This window comes from Mesoplodon bidens (genome assembly GCF_964165515.1).
Source record: "Mesoplodon bidens genome assembly, chromosome: 1".
Lineage (NCBI taxonomy): Eukaryota > Metazoa > Chordata > Mammalia > Artiodactyla > Ziphiidae > Mesoplodon > Mesoplodon bidens.
Window position 1 is genome coordinate 15992196 of NC_138176.1, and position 25457 is coordinate 16017652.

The 25457-nt window shown below is 33.4% G+C and overlaps 1 protein-coding gene across 1 annotated transcript in view; it reads right to left on the reverse strand.

Annotated features, from left to right (window-relative positions):
* ATRNL1 (attractin like 1) overlaps window positions 1–25457 on the reverse strand; it is a 696121-nt gene that overhangs the window by 525030 nt on the left and 145634 nt on the right. Inside the window, exons 12-17 of the mRNA XM_081236563.1 lie at window positions 24423–24631; window positions 23270–23388; window positions 18424–18556; window positions 14389–14570; window positions 5380–5593; window positions 3475–3663 (exon numbers count right to left, since the gene is read on the reverse strand). Coding sequence (XP_081092689.1) covers window positions 3475–3663; window positions 5380–5593; window positions 14389–14570; window positions 18424–18556; window positions 23270–23388; window positions 24423–24631 — 1046 coding nt within the window. The remainder of the gene's footprint in view (window positions 1–3474; window positions 3664–5379; window positions 5594–14388; window positions 14571–18423; window positions 18557–23269; window positions 23389–24422; window positions 24632–25457) is intronic.

A 25457-nucleotide genomic window follows, 5' to 3' on the forward strand; every position in this document is an offset into this window, starting at 1 on the left:
TCCCTCACACCATATATAAAAATAAACTCAAAATGGTTTAAAAACCTAAAGATAAACATGACACCATAAAACTTCTAGAAGAGAACATAGGCAAAACATTCTCTGACATAAAGCATATCAATGTTTTCTTAGGTCAGTCCCCCAGCGCAAAAGAATTAAAAGCAAAAATAAACAAATGGGACCTATTCAAACTTAAAAGCTTTTGCCCAGCAAAGGAAATCATCAACAAAATGAAAAGACAACCTATGGAATGGGAGAAAATATGTGCAAACAATGTGACCAACAAGGGGTTAATATCTAAAATATACAGACAATTCATACAACTCAATAACAAAAAAACAAACAACCCAATCAAAAAATGGGCATAAGACCTAAATAGACATCTCTCCAAAGAAGACATAGAGATGGCCAAAAGGCACATGAAAAGATACTCAACATCACTAATCATCATAGAAATGCAAATCAAAGCCACAATGAGGTATTACCTCACACCAGTCAAAAAGGTTATCATCAAAAAGTCTACAAATAATAAATGCTGGAGAGGGAGTGGAGAAAAGGAAACCCTCCTACACTGTTGACGGGAATGTAAATTGGTGCAGTCACTATGGAAAACAGTATGGAGGTTTCTTAAAAACTAAAAACAGAGCTACCATATGATCCAGCAATCCCACTCCTGGGCATATACCCAGAAAAGACAAAAATACTAATTTGAAAAGACACATGCATTCCAATGTTCATAGCAACACTATTTACAATAGCTAAGGCATGGAAAAAACCCAAGTGCCCATAAAGAGATGACTGGATGACTGGCTTAAGAAGATGTGGTGTCATAAAAAAAATGAAATATTGCCATATGCAGCAACATGGCTGGACCTAGAGATTATCATATTAATTCAGACAGAGAAAGACAAACATTATATGATATCATTTATATGTAGAATCTAAAAAAAATGAATCTATATACAAAACAGAATCACAGACACAGAAAACAAACTTACGGTTAACAAAGAGGAAAGGGGGGGGAATAAATTAGGAGTATGGGATTAACAGATACAAACTACTATACATAAAATAGATAAGCAACAAGGATTTACTATACAGCACAGGGAACTATATTCAATATCTTATAATAACCTATAATAGAAAAGAATATGAAAAAAGAATATATATATATACACATAACTGAATCACTTTGCTATATACCTGAAACTAACACAATATTGTAAATCAACTATACTCCAATAAAAAATGGCAAAAACAAAAGATAATGATACATATCCAAAAATTTCAATGACTATTTTAAGATTTCCAATAAGAGTAAATAGAAGAAAACAAATAATTTGACATTAAGGAACATTTTTAGCAGATGATGGAAAACTACTCTCCAAATGAAGAGCGAATGAGAATCCATTTTTGAAATCCACATCAACTACTGTAAAACTGAATTCAAATAAACTGCAAAATTTTGAATGCCAAGGATAAAGAGAATAGTCTTAAAAGAAAGGGGAAAAAAAAGAAGTCCCACAAAAGAATGAAAATTAGATTGGCATGAAAATTCCATCCACAACACTGAATGCTAGACCTTCTAAGGAAACAATTTATTTAGAACTCCACACCCAGGCATTTTATCATTCAAGTGAACATGAAAAATGCACTTTTAGACACTTTTAGACTCAAAAAGTTTACTAGCCACAAATTTATTTGGAAAGAATTACTTAAGACTATTTTCCAGAAGATGAACTAATGAAAAGAATGGAATATAAGAAAGATTTGTGAATGGAGAAGACAACTTAGACTGAACTCTAAATAATTTTTAGAAAGTTCTTAAAAGTTTAAGAGCTTGGAGACTTTCCAAGTTCCTTTTTCCCTACCTTTTAGCCTTTTTGCATTGTGAAATATAACACACATACATAGAAGTACATAAAGAAAAATGTGATACTAATAAATTATTTTAAATGAATACTCTGTACCTGCATGCAGCCTAGAAGCAGAACATTGCCTCCTTTGTACCCTTTTCCTAATCAGCACCCCTAATCTTTTCCAGCAGCATCCACTATCTGACATTTATAAGAGTAACTTTTTACCTTACCCTACAATTCTACCTAAAAAATTCACTCCTAAACAATATAGCATAGTTTTGCCTATTTTCAACTTTATCTAAATGGGTCATACGTATATAATCTTTTGTGAAACAAACACAACAATCAAGGCAGGAGAGGCTGAGCAATGTCTCACCTCCCCACAAGTCTCCAGGACTGGTATTTCAACCTTCCTCAGCAGCTGGCTCCTAGTTATAAGACGTTTTCTGTGCTAGCAAGACAATTTTATGCCTGCAACACCCCCTTGTCACACACTTGATCATGTACATCCCCATTCCTTACCAAAATTCCTAAAATGGGATAGCAACAGGGAGCTCAACCCATAACAGGTCCAGCCATACCCATCCCAGGAACACCTCTCCACTTGACGCCAAGAGCCTGGAAGAATAAATGCACACAACAACTACAGCCTGCAAGTTCTAGCCTACACTGTGGCAATTACCACTTTGTCCCAGCTCTTCAAGCAACACTGGTGCCCGATATGGAACAAATATGGATTTGGTTGGGTCCCTAGGGGAAGGAAACATCCTCCCTGGGAGTAATGTAAGGTCTGGAAGAGACAGTGAGTCTCCACCTGTATTGGCTTAAGCAGCTGCCTCTAAATGAGGGCACTCATCTGAGCAAGAAGGGCTTATAACTGGATGACCATGCTGCCTCATAACTACACAGTACCAAGTAACACAGACAGTCAGGTGCTTCCTCATTCTATAGTCCTTATAAAACATGAGACCAGCAAGAGTCAGGGTCTTCCCCTGAAGCACAACCCACAGTAAGTTCAATACTGGCCTGGTGACACAACTTCCCATGTGACGCCAAGATTATACATCTTGCACTTGTAGCAAATATACCGCCACTGATACACCCTTGCCAAAAAATACTTAACTTTTAATCTAATCATGAGGAAACAATTAGACAAATCCAAGTTGGGAAACCTACAAAACAACTGGTGTAGGTTCTTTAAAAAAAAAAAAAATCACAGTTATAAAAAAGGACGACACAGGAACTGTGCTAGATTAAAGGACACTAAAGCACAACGAAGCAATGCGATCCTTCTGAAGTGAGCACTTTCATGAAGTGTTACTCTGTTTTCAACACACGCTCAGAGTTCAGGGGAACATAAGTGTGGCAAAATGCTCATAGCAGGGTAATATACTTAGGGGAATTCAAAATGATGGTATAATGTAAATCAGGGGCTTACAGCATTAAGAGGTTTTAAAACTAGCTTTTACTTGTAACTAGCGATTTTTAATTGTAACTAGTGACAATATTTTTTCTCATTTTTTTAAACTCCCTCAAATGTTCAATTTCTCTGTCCATCACAGAAACGTGATTTATGTTGCAGTTAAACAAAAATGGACTCTAGAGAAATACTTACGAGAGCAGGTGGCAGTCTGCCACTCCAGACACTGTCCATATGGAAAAGAGATTATGTAAGCATTCGAGTCAACGCATCGCTTCGTGCTGCTGCACCACATACACTCCATGCCGTTGCTGGTACAGTTGGAACACGACGTCCTTAAAGAGCATGGCTTTTTGCAAGGCCTTGCATTTTGATTTGGACTAACTGGAATAGATCAGCAAATATAATTATTTTATTTGTTACCTGCTTTCTAACACAAGTATACGAGGTTCGTTCACTTTGTTGTTTAGGGAATGTTTCAATTAAGCCAAGTGTGGGATAAAAATTAGAGTAAAAATTGTATGATAAGGTAAATGAGAATGAAGATGACATGTCAATACTTCTTAAATTTATTATCTAATTTGAAATTTATAATACCTTGGGAATTTTTAATCATTTACAAAATACATAAAATTGTATAATTTAAAATTTTTTAAATAGAAATGTAATACATGACCTAGTTTTTTCTATCCATTGGCTAAATATTATGTACACTAACATTATTTACTTTTCTAGCTAGCCATAATTCTATAAACATTCCATACCTTATCAAAGCAACAAACAATAAAAATAAAACAGTTTACTATAAAATTTTTACATAAAATATAATATTTATCACACCTGTTAGGATGACTATTTTTTTAAATGTTGGCAAGGATGTGGAGAAATTGGAAGCCTGTACACTACTGTGGAAATGTTAAAATGGTGAAGCTGCCATAGCAAACAGTATGGCAATTCCTCAAAAAATTAAACACGGAATTACTATATGATACAGCAATTCCACTTCTGGCTACATACCCAAAAGACATGAAAGCAGGAACTGGAACAGATATTTGTACACCCATGTTCATAGCATTATTATTGACAATAGTCAGTAGGTGGAAGCAACAAGTGTCCACCAATATATGAATGGATAAACAAAATGTGGTATATACATACAATGGAAAATTATTCATGTTTAAACAGGAATGAAATTCTGACATATGTTACAACATGGGTGAACTTTGAAGACATTATGCTAAGAGAAATAAGCCAGACACAAATGGACAAACACCTTATGATTCCACTTATATGAGATACTTAGAGCAGTCAAACTCATAGAGACAGGAAGTAGAAGGTGGCTGTCAGGGGCTGGAGGAGGCATGAGTGGGGAGTTATTGTGTAATGGATATGGAGTTTCAGTTTGGGAAGATGAAAAAGTTCTGGAGATGGATAGTGTTGATAGATTAACAACAATGTGGATATGCTTACTGACAGTGAACTCTATACTTAAAAAATGCTTTAAAAAGTCAATTATATCTCAAAAACACTGAAGGGAAAAATGGTTAAAATTATAAATTTTATGTTATGTATATTCTTCTGCAATACAAAATATAGTATTTAAAAAAAGAGAAAAGAATTCAATATTCCTTTCTCACTTAACAAAAACCCATTTCAAAAGTTGGAACAGCCATGTTTCTCTTCATTTGCCAACTGAAATAATAGATCTGTAAGATTAAAATGATTCTAAATTAGTTGTTGATCTTAATGATAAATCTTTCTTACAAAGACTATTATTATAAAAGTAAAACACATTAAAATATTAAGAACATATTATTACTATACTGTAACTACAACCATATGTTCATAATCTCACTATTTTAACCAAGAAATAAAGATTGTATAAAACAATACAATTTTGATGTTTTCATAAGTTAAGGCTGAGGTCACTAATAGTAAGTGGGGAATGTGAATAAAGATAAAATATACATTGAAATCAGCATCATAAAAAGATGGTGAAAGTTACTTCAGGCCTACATAGCATCACACCATGGAAGAGGGTAGTGGGAAGAAGGGTTGGAAACATATTTTTAAAGAATACTAGTTTACTGGACTACTTACCAACAGGTTTTTCACAGACAAGACCATCTGCCATAGAGGTACAGGGATTAGCTTTTAAGCCTGCCACTGCTGCCCTTTCTAGATACGCACAGAACCCAGAATCATTGGGTTCACCAGGAAGCCACTGTAGTGTTGTGTTTGTAAATGGTGACATGTCTTCCCATCCCCAGTAGGATATATTGATCTTGCGTAAGCCTACCCAAGGTGATACTTTCTGTAAACAATAGCAAAAGGGACATTTTTAAAAAGTGAGATGTAAAAATCCTGCATCATATTCCTTAGCAAACAGTTCATTATCATTAAAAAGTACATTTGAATATATATAGAACTGCCTTTCTAAGGACTTCGAGTACGAAGGATAATTAACAATTCCAGCACATCTTGGAGAATGATGTATAATAGAACACTATGTTTAAAACATATTTTGTGTTTAGTGACATGACTGGGGTCATTTCTTTAGCCCTCGTGAACCTCAGTTTCCTCTTCTATAAAATGGTGATATCTGATATAAATACCTCTCTTATGAGGGAAGATCATTTAAAAAAAACATATTGTGTTGCTGCTACTGTTACTGCTACTTCTGCTGCAGCTACTATTACTACTGTTATTACCAATCTAATCAGTTGTGGAGTTGAGACTCTAAAGCTAAATTGACATTATATGCACTGTGAGAAAATAGAAAACAAAATCAATGAACAGTATATGAAGGCTGAGTGAAGACTTCACAACAGGTTCACAAAGGACTAGGAAGAAGAAGGGCCTCCCTCCTAGTTTAGACCTCTACTGGTACACAAGGACTTTAGCACAGTTTTAGATAAATTAATGTCATCTACTTTCATTATTAAAGAGATCAAGAAAACTAATAAAATCTTTGACCCTGGTGCCTAAATTTAATTAACAGAGGTTGACAAATGCCATCAAACTAAACTTTCTAGTGCTCTCAATAATATTTCAAAAGAAGCTTAAAAACAAAATATATGCTGTATTTATATACCTTATTTTAATTATTACTCAATTTTAAAATATATTATTCTAATGAGACTGAAAAAATAATGACATATTCTTGGTCCAAGGTACTCTCTTTACAAAATTTTTTAGATTATGAATACCTCTTTTTCTTTCCTTGTTTCTGCTTTAGAGTTATGCTTTTCTTTTTGAGATTTTATTTTTCATTTTTTCTAGCTTTCTTGAGGTATAACTGACAAATGAAAATTATACCTATATAAGGTGTATGATTTTTTTTGGTATATGTACACATTATGAAATGATTACCACAATCAAGCTAATTAACATACCCATATGTATATATATTTTCTTTATACATCCATATATCCATTGATGGACACTTCAGTTGTGTCCATTGCTCGGCTATTGTGAATAATGCTGCAATGAACACAGAAGTGCAGATATCTCTTCAAGATACTGATGTAATTTCCTTTGGATATATACCTAGACATGGGACTGCTGGGTCATATGATAGATTTCATTTTTTGAGGAAACTCCATACCATTTTCCAAATTGACTACACTGCTTACATTCCCACCAACAGTATACAAGAGTTCCTGTTCTCATCTTTGCCAATATATGTTACCTCTTATCTTTTTGATAACAGCCATTCTAACAGGTGTGAGGTGATATCTCAATTGGTTTTGATTTGCATTTTTCTGATGATTACTGCTGTTGAGTTTTTCATCATATATATGGCTGGCCATTTTTGTGTCTTCTTTGAAAAATATCTATGTCCTTTGCCCATTTTTTAACTGGGTTATTTATTTTCTGTTGAATTATTTGAGTTTATATATTTTGGACATTAAATCTTTATTAGATGTATGGTTTACAAACATTCTCTCCCATTCCATGGGTTGTCTCTTTACTCTTTTTTTTTTAAATTTATTTTTGGCTATGTTGGGTCTTCGTTGCTGTGAGCAGGCTTTCTCTAGTTGCAGCAAGCAGGGGCTACTCTTCGTTGCAACGTGCGGGCTTCTCATTGCGGTGGCTTCTCTTGCTACAGAGCATGGGCTCTAGGCATGTGGGCTTCAGTAGTTGCGGTACGTGAGCTCAGTAGTTGTGGCTCATGAACTCTAGAGCGCAGGCTCAGCAGCTGTGGTGCACGGGCTTAGTTGCTCCATGGCATGTGGGATCATCCCGGACCAGGGCTTGAACCCGTGTCCCCTGCATTGGCAGGCGGATTCTTAACCACTGTGCCACCAGGGAAGCCCTGTCTCTTCACTCTTGATTATCTCCTTTGCTATGCAGAATCTTACTAGTTTGACACAATCTCATTTATCTATATTTGCTCTTGTTGCCTGTGCTTTTGGGGTCACATCCAAAAAATCATTGCCCTGACCAATGTCGAGATTTTTTCTCGTGTTTTCCTCTTGTAGCTTTACAGTTTCGAGTCTTAATGTGTGTAAGTCTTTAATCCATTTTGAATTGATTTTTTAATATGGTGTAAGATAAGGATCTACTTCCATTCTTCTGCATAAGGATATCCAGCATTATTCACTGAAGAGATTGTCCTTTCCCCATCGTGTGTTCTTGGCACCTCTGTCAAACATCAATTGATCATAAATGCTTGGATTTATCTGGGGCTATTATAATGTGTCTTGGTGAAAGTCTCTTTATGTTTAATCTATTTGAGGTTCTTTGGGATTTATGGATCTGGATGTTCTTTTCCCTCTCCATATTTGGGAAGTTTCCTGTCATTATTTGTTTAAATGAGCTTTCTGCCGCTTTCTCTTTTCCACGAGGGCAAGCCTGGAGCCTGAGTCTGTGGGTGCAGGCCTGGATCCTACGTCTGAAGGGCCAGTCTGGCACAAGGATCCACTGGGGTAGGACTGGTAACTGAGTACAAAGTGGTGAGCCTGCAGCCTGGTCCATGGGCCAGTTTGGAGCCTGGAACTGTGGGAGCCACACAGGAGCATGGATCCACAGGGCTTACTTGGCACTGGATCAGGCCATGAGCCTGAATCCTATGGACTGGTGCTGGGGCAAGCCAGGGACTTGGGCCAACAAGTATGGTCATGAGGCTGCAGGGGCTAGCCTGGTACCAGGGTCCACTGGGGCAAGCCTGGTCCTGAGTCTTTGGGGTAGATCTGATGCCTGAGTCCATGGGGGTGGGCCTGGTACCTGGGATCATAGGGGAGGGCCTGAAGCCTGGGTCCACTAGGATGAGCCTGACCCTGGGTCTCTAGAGGCCAGCCCAGTGCTGGGGTCTAATGGGGAGGGTGTGGATCCTAGGTCTCCTGTTGCCTAGGGATATGGGGGACTAGCCTGGAGGCTGAGTCTGCAGGTGCCAGCCTGCAGCCTGAGGCCACAGGAGCCAGTGTGGCTGGCACTGGGATGTGCCTGGTGCCTGGGTCCACAGGGATCATCCAGGCACCGGGGTTCACTAGAGCAGGCCTGGAAGTAGGGTCCAAAGCAAAATCGGTGCTCATTTCGTTCTCCTTCCCCTTTGCAGAGGGTATTTCTCACCCTTTCTCACCATGCTTCCTGTACCGTGCAGGCTTAGGGGAAGGATGATGCAGGTAATGTGAAACTGTCCTTTCTACCATCTTCAATGAGTGTTTTCTTATTTCTGTGTTCCCCTCACCGCCCCCAACCCAGTGCTATAATCTCTTACCTGGACTCCTTAGCTTTTGTAAAGGTATTTTGTATATGAATGATTGTTCAAATCAATGTTTCTGTGAGGGAATGAGTGCTGCAAACTCCCATTCTATCACCTTGCTGACATCATTCCTAAACATTTCTACCTTAAATATACATAATAATAATTTATGTTCTCAGTTACCAAGCTAATAATATTATAATGTGAAGTAGTTTCAAAACTCCACATCATCTTTTTTTTTTTTTTTACATTACTGTCAGGATAGAGAAAAATATGTCCCTCCACTTCAGTCTTTAACAATATAGAAATAAGATATATAAATCCAGTATTTATTCTAAATATGTTGTACAAATGGTCCTAGAGAGCTTATAAAGAACCCGTAGACCTAGAAATTTATAGTGTATAATATAACAATTTTCACAAAATGCTCAACAAATATTTCTTAAATGAAATTAAAGTATTATGAATATTCATTATAACAGAAGATCTCATATCACCTAGTAGAGTACTGTACACATAGTAGGTAGTCAACAAATTTTGCTAAGCAAGGCCATTAGAACAGAGATGCTTATTTTCCAACATCCAATTCCTGAGACAGAGATAGTGCTTAATAAATAATGTTTCTAATTATAAAAATACACATGCTGCTTTGCCTTGTGATCATCATATATTTCATACTTATTCTCAAAGATATTTTGATAACAAAAAAGCTGTAACATTTTTATAGTTCTTGATAATAACAGCAGGAATCAATCCAACATAGCTATTTCAGATTAATGACTGTGCTTCACATTACAGCAACTCTGCCTATATTTCCAAACTATCTATAGTAAAAACAAGTCATTTAAAATGAAATATTATTCTCTAAATCATCATAAGAATCTGAAAGGAAGAGGAGAGGAACAGAAAAATAAGCAGTTGATAAAACATTTAAAGTAACTATTACACAGTAAATGAACTGGACAGGCAGTTGAAGAATGAAAGATAAATTACTATACTATGAAAACTTACTGCAGCACACCATAAATCATTGCAACATTTCATTAGCCATTTCTGATAAGTAAATGATCATTTGATCCAGGATAGCTGTTTAAAGTGCATGAATTTGTCAATCTTTATTTGCTACAGAAGGGTTACCTTAAGTTTATACAGCTGCAATGACTCAGGATATAATTCATTTTATATAAAGATATGCTTAGTGGAATGTCACCTTGCAGAAAATTCCACCTTTAAAATTTTGCTAAAGCTCATATTTCTAATGAAATAAAACATTCTTCATTTACAGGGCAGGCTATGCCACAAACTACTGAATCTAAGTTCATCACACATCCGAAATAATTGTTGGTCTAATCTTTATGACTTATAATCATAAGCATATACACACTACTATATATAAAATAGATAACTAATACAGACCTACTGCATAATCATAAGCAAGAAAAAATGAGCAACTTACATAAGAAATCTTGAAATATGAAACTCCTAAAACAGCATATTTCAAGGTTAAAATGTAAAAACTAAAAATAATATATTTTAAACAAGGAAAAAAGCAACAGAGCTCAAATGCCAAACACTAGTACTTTCTAAAACTCAAAGAATGTGGATCTACCAATAAGATGCTCTTTATAAGTTATACTTATTCAGTAGAACTAATTTCCAAATGTTCATTGATAACTGAGTCTCAATTTTGTAATTAAAGAAATGAAGCTCTTAGTAGTACAAGAATATAAATAGATCTTAAATTATGTTGTATGCTCCGTATGACTAAAAATAAAACTTTACGGGCTTCCCTGGTGGCGCAGTGGTTGAGAGTCCGCCTGCCGATGCAGGGGACACGGGTTCGTGCCCCGGTCCGTGAGGAACCCACATGCCACGGAGCGGCTGGGCCCGTGAGCTATGGCCGCTGAGCCTGTATGTCCGGAGCCTGTGCTCCGCAACGGGAGAGGCCACAGCGGTGAGAGGCCCGCGTTCCGCAAAAAAAAAAAAAAAAAAAAAAAAAAAAAAAAAAAAAAAACTTTACAAATAATACCCTGTCAATATTTTCTAAAATATTTTTAAAAAATCAATAGATCTCTTCTAGATGACACCACTTGCATCTTATCCTCAACCACAAGGCTGGTAGCTCTCAAACAAGGCAAATTAAGAGAAAAAAACAGAGGCACTTCTCTGACCTCCTTACAAATATCTTCATCCGCTGGCCAACTCAAAGTCCTGCAATAATTAACTACAGCATTACTCTAGGAAACTCCTTAAGTCCACGTTACTGGTCAGGTATCCATCCTCTATCTTCATACACCACCCTGTGTGCATCTATCATTGCAATTATCACACTTTGGTAAAACTGTGTTTGTATTTCTCCCCCATAAGCTCTTTAACAACAGTGATTGTTTTTGATCTCTATATTCTCAGCAAGCAGTAGACTGCCAAGTACAATGAAGGTGCTCAATAAATTTGTACTAAATGAATGAAGATTAGCCCATCCTTCCCAGAAATATAGCTTAAGTTCACACAAAAATGGTTTTACAGATCAATTTTTCATACAAATTTAATTATTATAGTTTTTCTTTTCCCTATTAATATCAAGCATATAACAAATGTTTGACAGCCAAGTATCACAATGTGATATCCACGTAAAATTTTTGAATATTTATAAAAACTGGGGGTATAATAAATTTATCAATTTTATTAATGGGGGGAGGGCTTTGACTCTACAGATATAAAATGGCATTAGAAATTAAATTATCTGTATCGATACTCATGAGAAATACACACACTAATACCACCACAAAAATTATGGCAGGCAGTAATAATGAACTGAATGTTCATACAAACATTTCAAAAGAGTATGTGTTTAAGTCCCTCTAATTTTTTAACATTTATACAAAACTGTTCTTATATCACTTTTTAAAAATCAGGTGCTTGTTCCCCTGTTATTAGCAAAAGAAAAATCAGTAACATATATTCCTATTCTTTAGCATATATCAGAAATGATCTTAAGAAGGAAAAGGTCCTAGTATAATTAGTGGGGGTGAGTGGAGGAAGGCTTTGTAAAGTGGAAAAATTAAAACACAAGTCTGGGGCAAATATTTTTCTACAGTCAATATCAATATTATTAACTATTCATCGAATAAATTCATTTAGTTACTTAAGAATTCATTATTTAATTAATGATTCTTGGAAATAGTAGTTACAGCAGTAGTGGAAATAGACATACAAAAATAATCTTTAAAATGCAAACAATAATAATGATAACTTTAGTAAACACTAAGAAATAAAATTTATCTATGCTCTTCACATACAATACCTCATTTATTTCTCACAATAAACATATAAGATAGCTATGATTACTATCCCAGTTTACAGATGAGGAACATAAGCTGGGGAGGTTAACTTGCTACTAAGCTGTGGAGATAAGCAGTATGTCCAGACTGCATACTCTCAATCATTTTGATATGCTGTCCTCGATGCTGCTTAAAAATCAGCTATACCAAGGAAGTATTACTTAACTGTTTCAATAGCAAGCAATTGGTAATCTTTGCTCTGAAAAGTTTTCAAGCCAAAACCATATCCACTGCACTGCAGAGTGGAGTTCTGTAGCACCAACAGACCCTGGTCCAATAAAAGCCATAACCTAAGGTCAAAAAAAGTCATTGAGATCTAATATAGTTTTCAAAGCAATAGTTGAATTATAGCCATATCTCCATTATTTGTATAGAAATCGTGCCACTTTGTGAATTATTTACCACAGGGTGTCTATGTGTGTGTGTGTATCTTAAACAGTGGCCAAATCTTGTACACACCTCAGATCTGAGGTATTTATTATTGTTTAGCTTTATCACTTACCTGATCTATATTGAGTTCGAATTTTATTTTGACACAAAATACAAAAATCTTCAATGATGCTATGACAGTTTATATTATCTTAGTATATTTCAAGTATGTATACGAGCTAAATAAGTTATTTTAAATTAGATTTAGTAAATTATTTCTAAATCTCCTACAACTTAAGAGTTGATTATATTTTTTCTTTTTTTTTAATTGACGTATAATTGACATATAACATTATATTAGTTTCAGGTATACAAAATAATGATTCAGTATTTGTATATATTGTGGAATGATCACCACATAAGTCTACTTAACATCTGTCACCATACACAGTTTTCTTGTGATGAGGATTTTTAAGATCCACTCTCTTAGCACCTTTCAAATACATAATACAGTATTATTACCTATAGTCACCATGCCATGAATTACAGCCCCATGGCTTGTTTATTTTATAACTGTAAGTCTATACCTTTTGAACCCCTTCACCCATTTTGCCCACCCTTCACCCTTGCCTCTGACAACTACCAATCTGTTCTTTGTATCTTTGAGCTTGTTTTTTTGTTTTTTCGTGTGTATGCTTGTTTCTTTGTTTTAAATTCAACACATAAGTGAGATCACAGGGTACTGAAATCTTGCCATTTGCGACAACACGGATGGCTCTTGAGGGCATTATGCTAAGTGAAATGAGTCAGACAGAGAAAGAAAATGATCTCACTTACATGTGGAACCTAAAAAAAAAATCCAAAAACAATATATATCACAATATTACAAATATCAAATCATTACGTTGTCTACCTGAAACAACATGTCAACTATATCTCAATTTTTAAAAATGTCCGCAAGACATTTCAAGTAAGAATCTAAATAAGATATTTCAAAACAATATTTAGTAAATTATTTCCAAATCTCCAACTTAATCTGTTCTTAAGAGTTGACTGTATTTTAACATCCCAAGAACAGAAAATACTGTGAATTCCTATTAAAAATTTCTTATAAAATGATATTTGAAATTATTTCCAAGGAAATATTCCATTTTCTATGGACCAACTCTCTAGGAAATTGAAACTGTTCCCAAATGCTGTATGTTCCAAATCTCCCATGTACTTTAAAAATCGGTTTAAGTCCTGCTAACTATTTGTATATTATTTCAAGCAAATCTATACCTAGGAAAATAGCATAATTCAAAAACTTAACCCACAGAACACACACACAAAGATACATATATACAAATATAGCCAATGTGTTGGTCTAGTGTTCTAATTATAAGGGACATCCCAAAATTATTACACTTCAAAACAAATTCTTAAATTATATGCACAAGTTTTATATATTTAAAGTATATTTAAAGTATATTTATTCATATGAGATGTCTTCTTGGTAAGATAATGCAATGGTTTACTGAGCAAACCATGAGATGAATAATTTAGAAAACTTTATTACCAAAGAAATCAGTTCTACTTTTACTTCGATGATTTAGTAAAAATCATGTATTAAAAAACAAAAAGAATGAACCATTGCCAATGGTTACAGGATTATCAGCATATTTCCATAATAAAAACAAGTATAGGTGTTACCTGTTGCGTATACTTCTGTATTTCATCCAGTACAAATTCTACTTCTTTCAAGGTTGTTAATGAAGCAAGATTTCCACTAAGATTATAGCAATAAAGTTTTGCATTGTCATAGTTTTCTCTACTGGAATTAATTCTAAGACAAGCATCCCCAATATGATTCCATCCTTCTCCACAAAGATGAGCTAGTCAAAAAAAAATTATACCTTATTTTTAGATTACCAAAAAGCATGTGTATTTTTCAATTATTTCAGAATTCTTAATACAACTTCGGTATTTGTTTAAATAATTTTAACAATAAAAATTTAAATATATCACTATAACATACTAAACTAAATTCGTCTAATAGTTTGATGAAGAATAAGAAGATCCTAATTTTTTCTTTAATTCTTAAACATAAGAAAAGCTATGGCTCTATAACATCTGTTAAAATGTGTTGACTGTTAGGTTTTCTGTGCAAACCTAGTGTACTGGCATATGGTTTCTCAGCAAGTAAAATCACTACTGCACTTATGTCCCAAAGTGCAATTTATATAATACAAGATCACTTTAATAGAAAAATAACCAGCACATAACAAAAGCAATTTCAAAGTTATCCTACAAGTGTAGCTAATTGTCCTCTAAATCTAATTTCCATAGCCCAGGTGTACGGTTTTAATATAAGCTGGGTTCTTTGATTCTTTAATTATAACTGTGGGGCGAGAAGTCTCATTTCATTTACGTATAGTAAAGAAGCTATAAGCTTTGCTTTCTAGTATTTATTTTTACACAGTCATTCAGGTCTTTCGAAAGTTTAAACATACCATTCAGTAACAGTGGTTTATCCTTAGGGTCCAAATTGAACTTAAAACAGTGTCTATTTTCTAAAACATGGATTTATAAATACAATATAAAGTTATGCTCTAGTGTGCATTAATTAACATTGTAGTGTTTTATTAACACACCAATCTATGAAGTTTCACTACATTTTAGTTTCCACATCACTAAATATATCAGTGCCTCTTGCCCTTTCAGCCTTGGATGCATTAATACAATCTTTATGGAATTATTATAAAGCAGCAATTCTCAAATATTTTGGTCTCAAGACCCCTTTAACTCTTAAAAATTATTGAGAACTCCACATATTTTTTCCCTTATGCATTTTATATCTATTGGGTTTGACCATATTAAAAATAAAAACTGATCTTTTAAAAATATATTTATTCATTTTAAATTATAATTTAAATTTTTATTACAAACACACTTTTCCAGTTTCTGGGATGTCTTGTCCCTTTATGCCATTATAGGCTTGAAGAAGATGTACCATCAAATTTTCTCCTTAGGAACAGTTCAAATCAGGTCCCTGGCATCAAAAAATTAAGATGGGTTGATAAATGCATAGGGCATGGATAGGCAGAGAGATCAGGAATAAAGCAGAGCAAAATGTGCATCATAGAATCTAGGGTGAGGGTATTGGGTATCCTCTCTACAATTCTTTCAGTTTTTCTATATGTTTGAAATTTTTCATAATAAAATGCTGGGGAAAATATAACAACTTAAAATAAATAACATATTTAATTTTTTAATTATAGTCTGCAAAAAACAAAATAGTGAAGAGTGTGGCATTGTTTTATAAATATTTTTGCAAATCTCTTTAGTATTGGTTTAATATAACTGTATTCTCATATCTGCATCTACATTCAATCTATTGGAATCACATATTATGTAGCCTTTGGAAAACTATTTACATAGTAAACCTATAACAGAATGAGAATCACAAAAGCAAATAATATCTTAGTATTATTTACTAATAATAGTGCTCTGGTTCTTTAATAACTGCTGTCCTGTTAAACTAGGTAATGAAAATAACACAGGGTGCTTGGAACACAGTAACCCCTCAATAAACTGGAGTCATTTAATAAGACTGTTTCAAACACATCTGTTTTCATTTTCAGGCTACACATATAGCAATCTTCCTGGTCTTCTGAAATCTAAAGTACCAAATCACTTTAAGGAAAGAGTGAAAAAGTTTTTGTTAAATTTCAGCTATTTCTTTCCTTACTAAATCAAGGAAGGATTTACATTAGTTTTGCCTGTCTCTTTTTTTTATAAGATCAAAAATACCTGGTTGATAAATCATACAAATGCAAACAATGCATGGGCCTTTGAGGCTAAACTAAATTATAGCACTGAACCAAATGTTTTGATGTTTTAGGCTTCTGTAGTATTGAGCATCAACTCAGCTTTAGAGTTAAAAGGATAGCATTTAATTTTTTCAATGTTTAGTTAGACAAATTCAAATTGCCAATTTTATATGAAATCAGCGGGAAAAATGCAATTCACAAATTTTCATGGAAAAGTGCAACTACTATACAGACTCGGCCCTCCATTTAGAGCATTCACTTCCTTGAGACAAGCTGAATGGAAACCAAACTATATATATACCAAGTTGGTTCTTAGTAAATATGAACACAGGACAAGGTAAGTTAGTACGTAATAAAATATTTTATTGTATTTATTATTCTCCAAAATAATAGCCTGGTCAAGTAGAACCCTTATACCAAACCAAAATATTTTCCCAAGCAATGAAGAGATGGGTACTACCAAATAAAACTTCACTATTATTTTTCCAAATTTCCACTGGTAATCGAATTCCCTTCTTATTGAGTAATATTCCTTTAAACATATATATTCCTTCAGTCAAATCTTATTTTAGTCTAGCATTTTCTTTGTCTTTTTAAAGAGACTTTATAAGTATTTTTACTGATCTACATGTTACTTTTAGATTTTAACACTTAGAAATCATTATTTTCAAGTTTAGTGTCATATCACTAATGCTTCTCAAATCCTGCCTGCTGAATTAATATTCTCTAATTTACTCAAAGTGAACACACATGCATATATTACTATTTAAAAGCTTCAAAAGTCAGTACATAGAGAAAATTCCAAAACCTCAATGGTACTTTTAATGGCAATCTAATTTTTATTTTCTTACATGAACTTCTATAAGAAAGACTTAAATCCTGTGATGGAATTTTCCAACACTTTCTAGAACTACCTAGATTCAGAAAATTTTTCTATGAAAGAATTTTTTAAAAATCATGGTATAGAAACAGGCAAAAAACTGAACAGAGATAGAACTCCCAGTTACTAGTCCCCTCTGCCATTTACAAGTCATGCACTTTTAAGCAAGTCACATAACCAGTGTGTCTCAGCTTATCTGTATAATAAGAAAATGGAACTGGTTAAATATCTATACAAGTTTTCAATTTTCTGATTTTCTCTTTCATATTTGAAAGAAAGAGTACTTAGGGTCCACTAAAAAGAGTGTTAGCTATAAAAATTAAATTGAAATTTCTTTTTAAAATGAGTTTTGGGACTTCCCTGGTGGCACAGGTGTTAAGACCCCACACTTCCAATGCAGGGGGCCCAGGAACTAGATCCCATATGCATGCCGCAACTAAGAGTTCACATGCTACAACTAAGGAGCTGGCGAGCCACAACTAAGAAGCCTGCCTGCCACAACTAAGACCTGGCACAACCTAATAAATTAATTAATTGATTATTTTTTAAAAAATAAATAAAATGAGTTTTGCTCTGGTTTGCAGAACTTAGATTCTCATTAAATCATATAACAATTATTATAAATGTTTCAATTTGTAATAAAAAAGCAGTCAGTAAAAAACAGTTCCTGAAATTTAAAAAATAAAGGGCACTTAAAAAATAAATCCAATATGCTAAAATTTTAACACTGCTAGATTTGGATAATAGTCTGAGTACTTTTTATTTTCTCTGTTTTTAAGACATAATTTTTTAATTGAACAGTATTCTGATCAAGTCAATAGCATAATAAATAAGAGAAACCTTGAACATCTTAAAAGAATTAGAAATGAACATACAAACTTTTCTTGTAGAAACACTGCTATCATTACTCCAATATTATTGTTTATTTGCTACTGACTTAATTTTAGAAAATGGAATGTTCTTACTAAACGTTCTTTACTATAATGGCATTCATCTGTGGACTATAAAACTCATTTACCAAATTGAAATCTTTACCTGGTAAAGCCTGGCACTCTTGTTGTCTCTGATCCCACTGGCAATTCAAGTTTAGTGAACAGCTTTTACAGCTGGTAAGTTTGTTACAAATCTGCTCATTTCTCACATGACATTTCGTATAGTTTTTCACAGACTAGAAAATTAAAAGATAAAGCATGTTATTTTTCACCTTTGTACAGCAATGACCCTTAAACTTCAGTGTATATATAAGTCACCTGGTGAGCTTTACAATACAGAGTTCTAACACCAAATCCAGTTGTACTGAATTTCTCTTACTCCTTTCTTTATTTGAACAAAGTTCTTCAAATTAGAATGTGTGCTTACTGGAAAAACGTGCAAATTACACAATTTGAAACAGAAGCCATGTAATGAAAACCTATTCTATTGAATCTGATAACAGGTTTCCAATTCAATAAATAAAGCCAATACACAAAGTCATTTCTCTCAATGATCACATGAAAGATTTCTAGTCATAATAAAACTATCATACAGACCCCTGGGAATGAAGTAGAAATGATGAGTAGGAAAACTTAAAGAGATGTTTTATCAAAATCCAATAAAATCTAAAAAGATAAATTATTTTCTCAATAACTCAAACTAATTTTACTTCCACAGACATATAATGGCTTTGGTTAATTGATGTTTCTCCTGTATGTATCTGTCACATTTCCATAATGGAGGTTGAAAAGAACCTGCAAAAGTTACATTTTGATCAGTCCTATTATACAACTATCATATTTCAACTAATTCCAGCTCTAAGAGGTTAAAGGTTAAAAAAGAAAAAAAAAAAGCAACATAGAAACTTCGGTGTGAGTTCCCTGCATATACCAAGGTTCAATATTTCACAAAATATTTTTAGCATCTATGATAATGAAAATCAAATTCTAAAATTTTGGGCTCAACTCCTCCTGTTACTCTTTTTTGAGAAAAAAACAAAAAGGAAAAAAACACATGCTGCACCCTGAGGCCCCTTTTATTTCAGTAGGCAGACATACTTACCTCAGGCTTTCTCATGTAAGGGTGTTAAATAGTTCTTTTCAACCAAAAAACTTAACAGTTAAAATTTGCTTATAACTCGCCCATATATAAAAATGGTTGAAGCAATTTTTATCCTCTTAGATATATACTTTAAAATGTTACCCATCAAATATTTATTTACAAACTACTATACTTTCCAACATAAAATACATTGCGGTCACCTCCATTTCTAAGATGTTAATTTCTTTAGAGCAAACTGCATATACTATAATGTCACAGATTAAAAGTACATAGATAGGGGCTTCCCTGGTGGCACAGTGGTTGAGAGTCCGCCTGCTGATGCAGGGGACATGGGTTTGTGCCCCAGTCCGGGAAGATCCCACATGCTGCGGAGCGGCTGGGCCCGTGAGCCATGGCCGCTGAGCCTGCGCATTCGGAGCCTGTGCTCCGCAACGGGTGAGGCCACAACAGTGAGAGGCCCGTGTACAGCAAAAAAAAAAAAAAAAAAAAAAACTAATGTTTATCTTATTCATCCTAAAAAAATCGCAGAAGATATATTTTTTAAAGCCCAAATTACATTGCAACTCTTATTCAACCATCACGTTTTCATTAAGAACATATAAATTTTCTTAATGTTGTTTTTATGATTCATAGCTTTTTGTTCTCATATAGCATATAAATCTTAGTATTATTCTATACAATTATTATAGTTTCAAACATTAGTCAACTAACTGAAAATAAATTTACTTGAATCATCTGATAAATAAAATAACCTATAAAAAAGACAAGAGAATGGCTAAACAACATGTTAGAATAAGAGAAAGAATAACAGCTTAATGCCAGTCTTTAGGATAACAGTGGTAACATCAGAGTCACCATCTAAATAACTCAACTGCTCTTCATTAAGAACAGTATAATCAGGATTTCCCTGGTAGCGCAGTGGTTAAGAATCCTCCTGCCAATGCAGGGGACACAGGTTCAAGCCTTGGTCCAGGAAGATCCCACGTGCCACGGAGCAACTAAGCCCGTGCACCACAACTACCGAGCCTGCGCTCTTAGCCCATGAGCCACAACTAATAAGCCTGCATGCCACATCTACTGAAGCCCGTGCACCCAGAGCCCATGCTCTGCAACGAGAAGCCACTGCACTGAAAAGCACACACAGCGCAACAAAGAGTAGCCACTGCTCGCCGCAACTAGAGAAAGCCCGCGCACAGCAACAAAGACCCACTGCAGCCAAAAACAAATTTATTTTTAAAAAAAAGAACAGTATAATCATTTATTGATACTGAAACAGTACAAAAGATGAAATTATATTTCAGTCACACACACGGCCAATTTATTCAATGATGGAAGAAAGCTGACTGTTACTTTGAAACATGGCTGGCATTTTTTGGCCTAATGAACCAGATGCACATTAGTAAACAGACTATGAAGCATAACCATTACTCTACTCATCTTCATCCTAATATATTTAGATGTAAATTTAAAATGAAAATCTGTAAGAAGTAAGGTTATTGGAGCTATTAGAGCACAAAATATGCAACTTGCAGTAAATATGACTAAATAATGAAATAGAATCTCAGCGGACCTCATTTACACTAAAATCTCATAGACCTTTCTGTATCCATTAGCATTTGGTTTAGCTTAATCATCAGACATTCTGATAAAACCGTCCAAAAGACACGTTACATCAAAGTCTAAATTACAAGTGAGTACCATCTGCTCACTTATACTACCTCACCCAGTACTTTCCTTGTTAACACATCATTATCAAAAATAAACTCTAAAGCAAAAGGTCACTTTTAAAAATGAACACTTGATAACAATTTGCATAATACAAATTTTGAGATATGTGTATTTTCATATAGTGTAAATGTCTAAACACAAATTAACTGTTACCAAACAAATTTTTAAGTAAAACCTGCTTGCAATTTTTATCTAATAACATTCTCCATTTTAGTCCCTTATTCCTATATTTTATTTTACTTAGCTCCTACTTCCACATTATTCACTAATATAACTCCCATTAGATGAATATTATGCAAGTATAAAAAAGTAATTCAAATTTTCAAAGTGAGTCATGTCATATTAACATTAAAACTCAAATAAAATTGAGGTATCTATTATCATTACGGCAATTCATATCACTGAAAAGTATACACCAACACAATATCATATCACTGAAAAGCATACACCAACACAATATGTATGAAAACAAAAGGGTTCAATCTGATTAGTCAATAATTCAATATTTTCCTTCATTTTAAGTTTTAAATATTATTTTAGAATAGAATCATACAACTAAGTATTTTGAAATATGACTGGTTACTAAAGAAAAATTTTAGATGATAAAATAAAAACTTTTTACTTAGTTTTCAAATTCCCTTTTCTTTACCTTTTACTTCTGCCTGGTATCTTGAAAAACAAGTGGACAGTTTTCTTGATTAATAAAAATTCAGAAAAAGAAAACATAATATGTATTTAGGTGAAAATCTGTATGCACACTACTTAGTTATTTAAGCTATACTCCAATAGGAGAATCTTTAACCCTGCTAAACATAATTGTTAATACTTTAAAATTTTTTTCCTTCAACGTGTTGACATCCTCCAAAAAATATGGGACATTTTGACGCTACCCACTTAAAAGGTTAATTTTTGCTGCTCTTAATCCATTTTAATCTATCATCAATACTAATTTTATAATTTTTTCAATACTCTTATCTATAATAGGGTTCTCAACCTCATCACTAGTGAAATTTTGAGCCAGATAATTATTTCTTGTGGGAGGGCTGTTCATTCATTGTAGGATGTTTAGCAGCATCCCTAGCTTTCTCCATAGTAGATGCCAGTAGCAGCCCCACAGTTGTGACAACCCAAAAAATGCGCATTGCCAAATGTCCCTCCAGGGGACAATATTGCCTCAGAGAACCAAAGATCTAAAGACAGATAAAAGGAAAACTACCACTGTCAATACTTCAGATTAAACTTGCACACAAAGTGTATAAACAAAACCTAAACCACACCACTATTAATTCATGTCTGACAAGAATCTCACAGAAATGACTTACTTATATAATATAATCCTCATATAATCCTATTTTCATCAGCACAGAAGACAATGTTTATAGCTACAGTCTATTTTTGTTTTTGTTTTTTTTTGCGGCACGCGGGCCTCTCACCGTTGTCGCCTCTCCCGTTGCGGAGCACAGGCTCCAGACGCACAGGCTCATTGGCCATGGCTCATGGGCCCAGCCGCTCCGCGGCATGTGGGATCTTCCCGGACCGGGGCACGAACCCGTGTCCCCTGCATTGGCAGGCAGACTCTCAACCACTGTGACACCAGGGAAGCCCTACAGTCTTTTCTTAAAAATAATTTTTGAAAGGGTTTTCCCAACCTTATTTATGAAAAGAAGTAAAAGTTTCCAGATTCAAAATGGAATCTAGACTGACAAATATGAGCAAGAAACTACAGGCTGAATTTACAACATACCAAGAAGTAGGTGATTTCCTACATATTTTCTAAATGTCTTTTTTTTTTTGAAGTATAGTTGGTTTACCATATTGAATTAGCTTCAGGTGTACAACATAGTGATTCAACATTTTTAAAGATTATATACTCCATTTAACATTATTACAAAACAACGGCTATAACTCCCTGTACTGGGCAATATATCCTTGTTGCTTACCAATTTTATACATAGTAGTTTGTATCTCTTAATCTCATACCCCTATTTTGCCCTTCCCCCTTCCCTATTCTAAATATCTTGATAAGGAAAGTGCTATTTTGTACAGTGGTACTAAATGGTAAGCTAATGATTATGAAGTAGCATGTTAGCTACAACATCATTTACCCATAAATACTAACCATACTGCAGTTACTGTTTGATGAAATGCATTTCTTGTCATCGCACCACTGGCACCCATTTGTATTGGCAGTACAGCTGGCACAATCTGCATATCTGTAACATCTGTCATCAGAAGTAGCTGTGATACAAATTGGAGAACACATCAGGATGAAAAAGAAAATGTCACACGTCTTAATTCACATATTTTTAACATATGTTAAGAATCACTAAGACATTTTTAAACCATAAATATAACCATCAATATCAAAATAAATTCTTCAATATGAACTCAATTTTGTAATTTAATTAGATTTAAAGGGATTTAGATACCTCCTAGACTCATCTTTATTCAGTCTACCAGGATCCTACAGCCATTTAAAATTTACACATTAAAAGTAATTAATTAATTAAATAAAATTTACACATTATGGAGGGGGAAAAAGATTTAGAGGTATTTTACTAAACAAAATGTATTACTATATATCTAAAAGAAACATTATAACGAATACTCATTGCTTATTATTCTTCATAAAGATATTTAGAGACATGACTTATTATAGATCAGCAAAACTTGATTTGTTAATTGTAGCACCAAAAATGTATAAGAGCCCCACTCATTTAAAGAAAATTGAACAATTTTTATCCAAATCATTCCTCATAAATAAATATTTACTAGTAATTATTCATAAGTTTGATTTATTTATTCAATATTTTATAAGAAATATTAAATTATAACAAAACTTATCAAAATTCTAGAAAATTTTTAACTTTATGGTCTGCCTTGGCAATAATTCAGAAAGAAAAAACTACCAAATGCAGAATAAATTACTTCATTTTATTTCTTTGATGCATACAGCGTATCTTAGAAAGGGTGTATTTGAAAGCATTTTTAACTTACATATGAAAATAATTCATATATATGGCCATGTTACATATACAAATTGATATATAAATATTACATACAGAATTCAAAAAAGAAAACTAAAAATAGCTAATAAAGATATTAAATTACTAATCACTGCTAAATTCAAACATTAGAATTCCTAATTAGAGGATTATGAGTTTTTAATTTCTGAAAGCTACTAAGGTAATTCTTACAAGCAGAATACATTTCCATTTCTAGCCAAATAGAGAAGCTTTGTTCCAAATATAAGAAAGAAAAATAATTTTTACCTGTTTTCAGAGGGCACTTTGCTCTAAGAATATTATTAGTATTCCCAGACTCCCAAGATTCACAGTGATTTTTACTCCAAATACATTTTATCCCTGGACCAGCATTTTTACAAAGTTCTTCATCTCTGAAAGCCTTGCAATTTGGAGGCTTGTATACAAGTATATCATTAAGGAGTACACTAGAAAATCCTCCAAATATATACATGGACCTATTAGAGACAAAATAAGAATCTTAAAGAAACAATATTAAAAAAAAGTCTCTGTCTAATGTGTTAGTTTTAAAAATAAATTTAAATACACATTTTACATTATCTTATCTAGTTAGGAAACAATTTTTTAGAAATATATAGTAGCTGTATATACTATAATAAGATACACTTTAGACAATAAGATACACTTTCGAATTGCTATACAGAATTATAATTTTTGAATACAAAGAATTTAGAAATTAGATATAGAGTTCTTCATATAGTGTTTTACTATCCTCTTATAAAATAAAAAGACCAAGAGTAAAATTATCAAAAAGATTTTCAAAGTTTCAATTTGAAGAGCCTAGATTACTGAATTAATTAATACTACCAATGCCAAAAAATTTGACATGCCCTCAAAACAGCCTAATTTTTGTTTCTAAAAATATTATTAACACAATAAATGGAAAAGATCAGAAAATGCTTCAAGAATATCTTTTATTATTTAAAAAAAGTAAAATAAAAATCAACCAAATGCAGTTTTCAACAGAGAAACCTAGAGGTTTTATGTTTACACTCTGAATTTCATTTATTTCAGTCTCAAAAGCTAACTGATATCAGTTACACAGCTTCATTGTGATTAAGTTCTGACTACTTTTAGTATTATATTGGAGAATTTTTACATAATTAGAATAAGGTAGTAATAAAATGAACTTATGAAAAATGTCATCATGAATTACAAATTTTAAGCTAATGAATGATCTAGCATATTGTTTACTGTCACAAATCCACATTAATGAACTTTTGTTATAGAAATAGCAAAATCATAATAACTTAAAGGATGAAG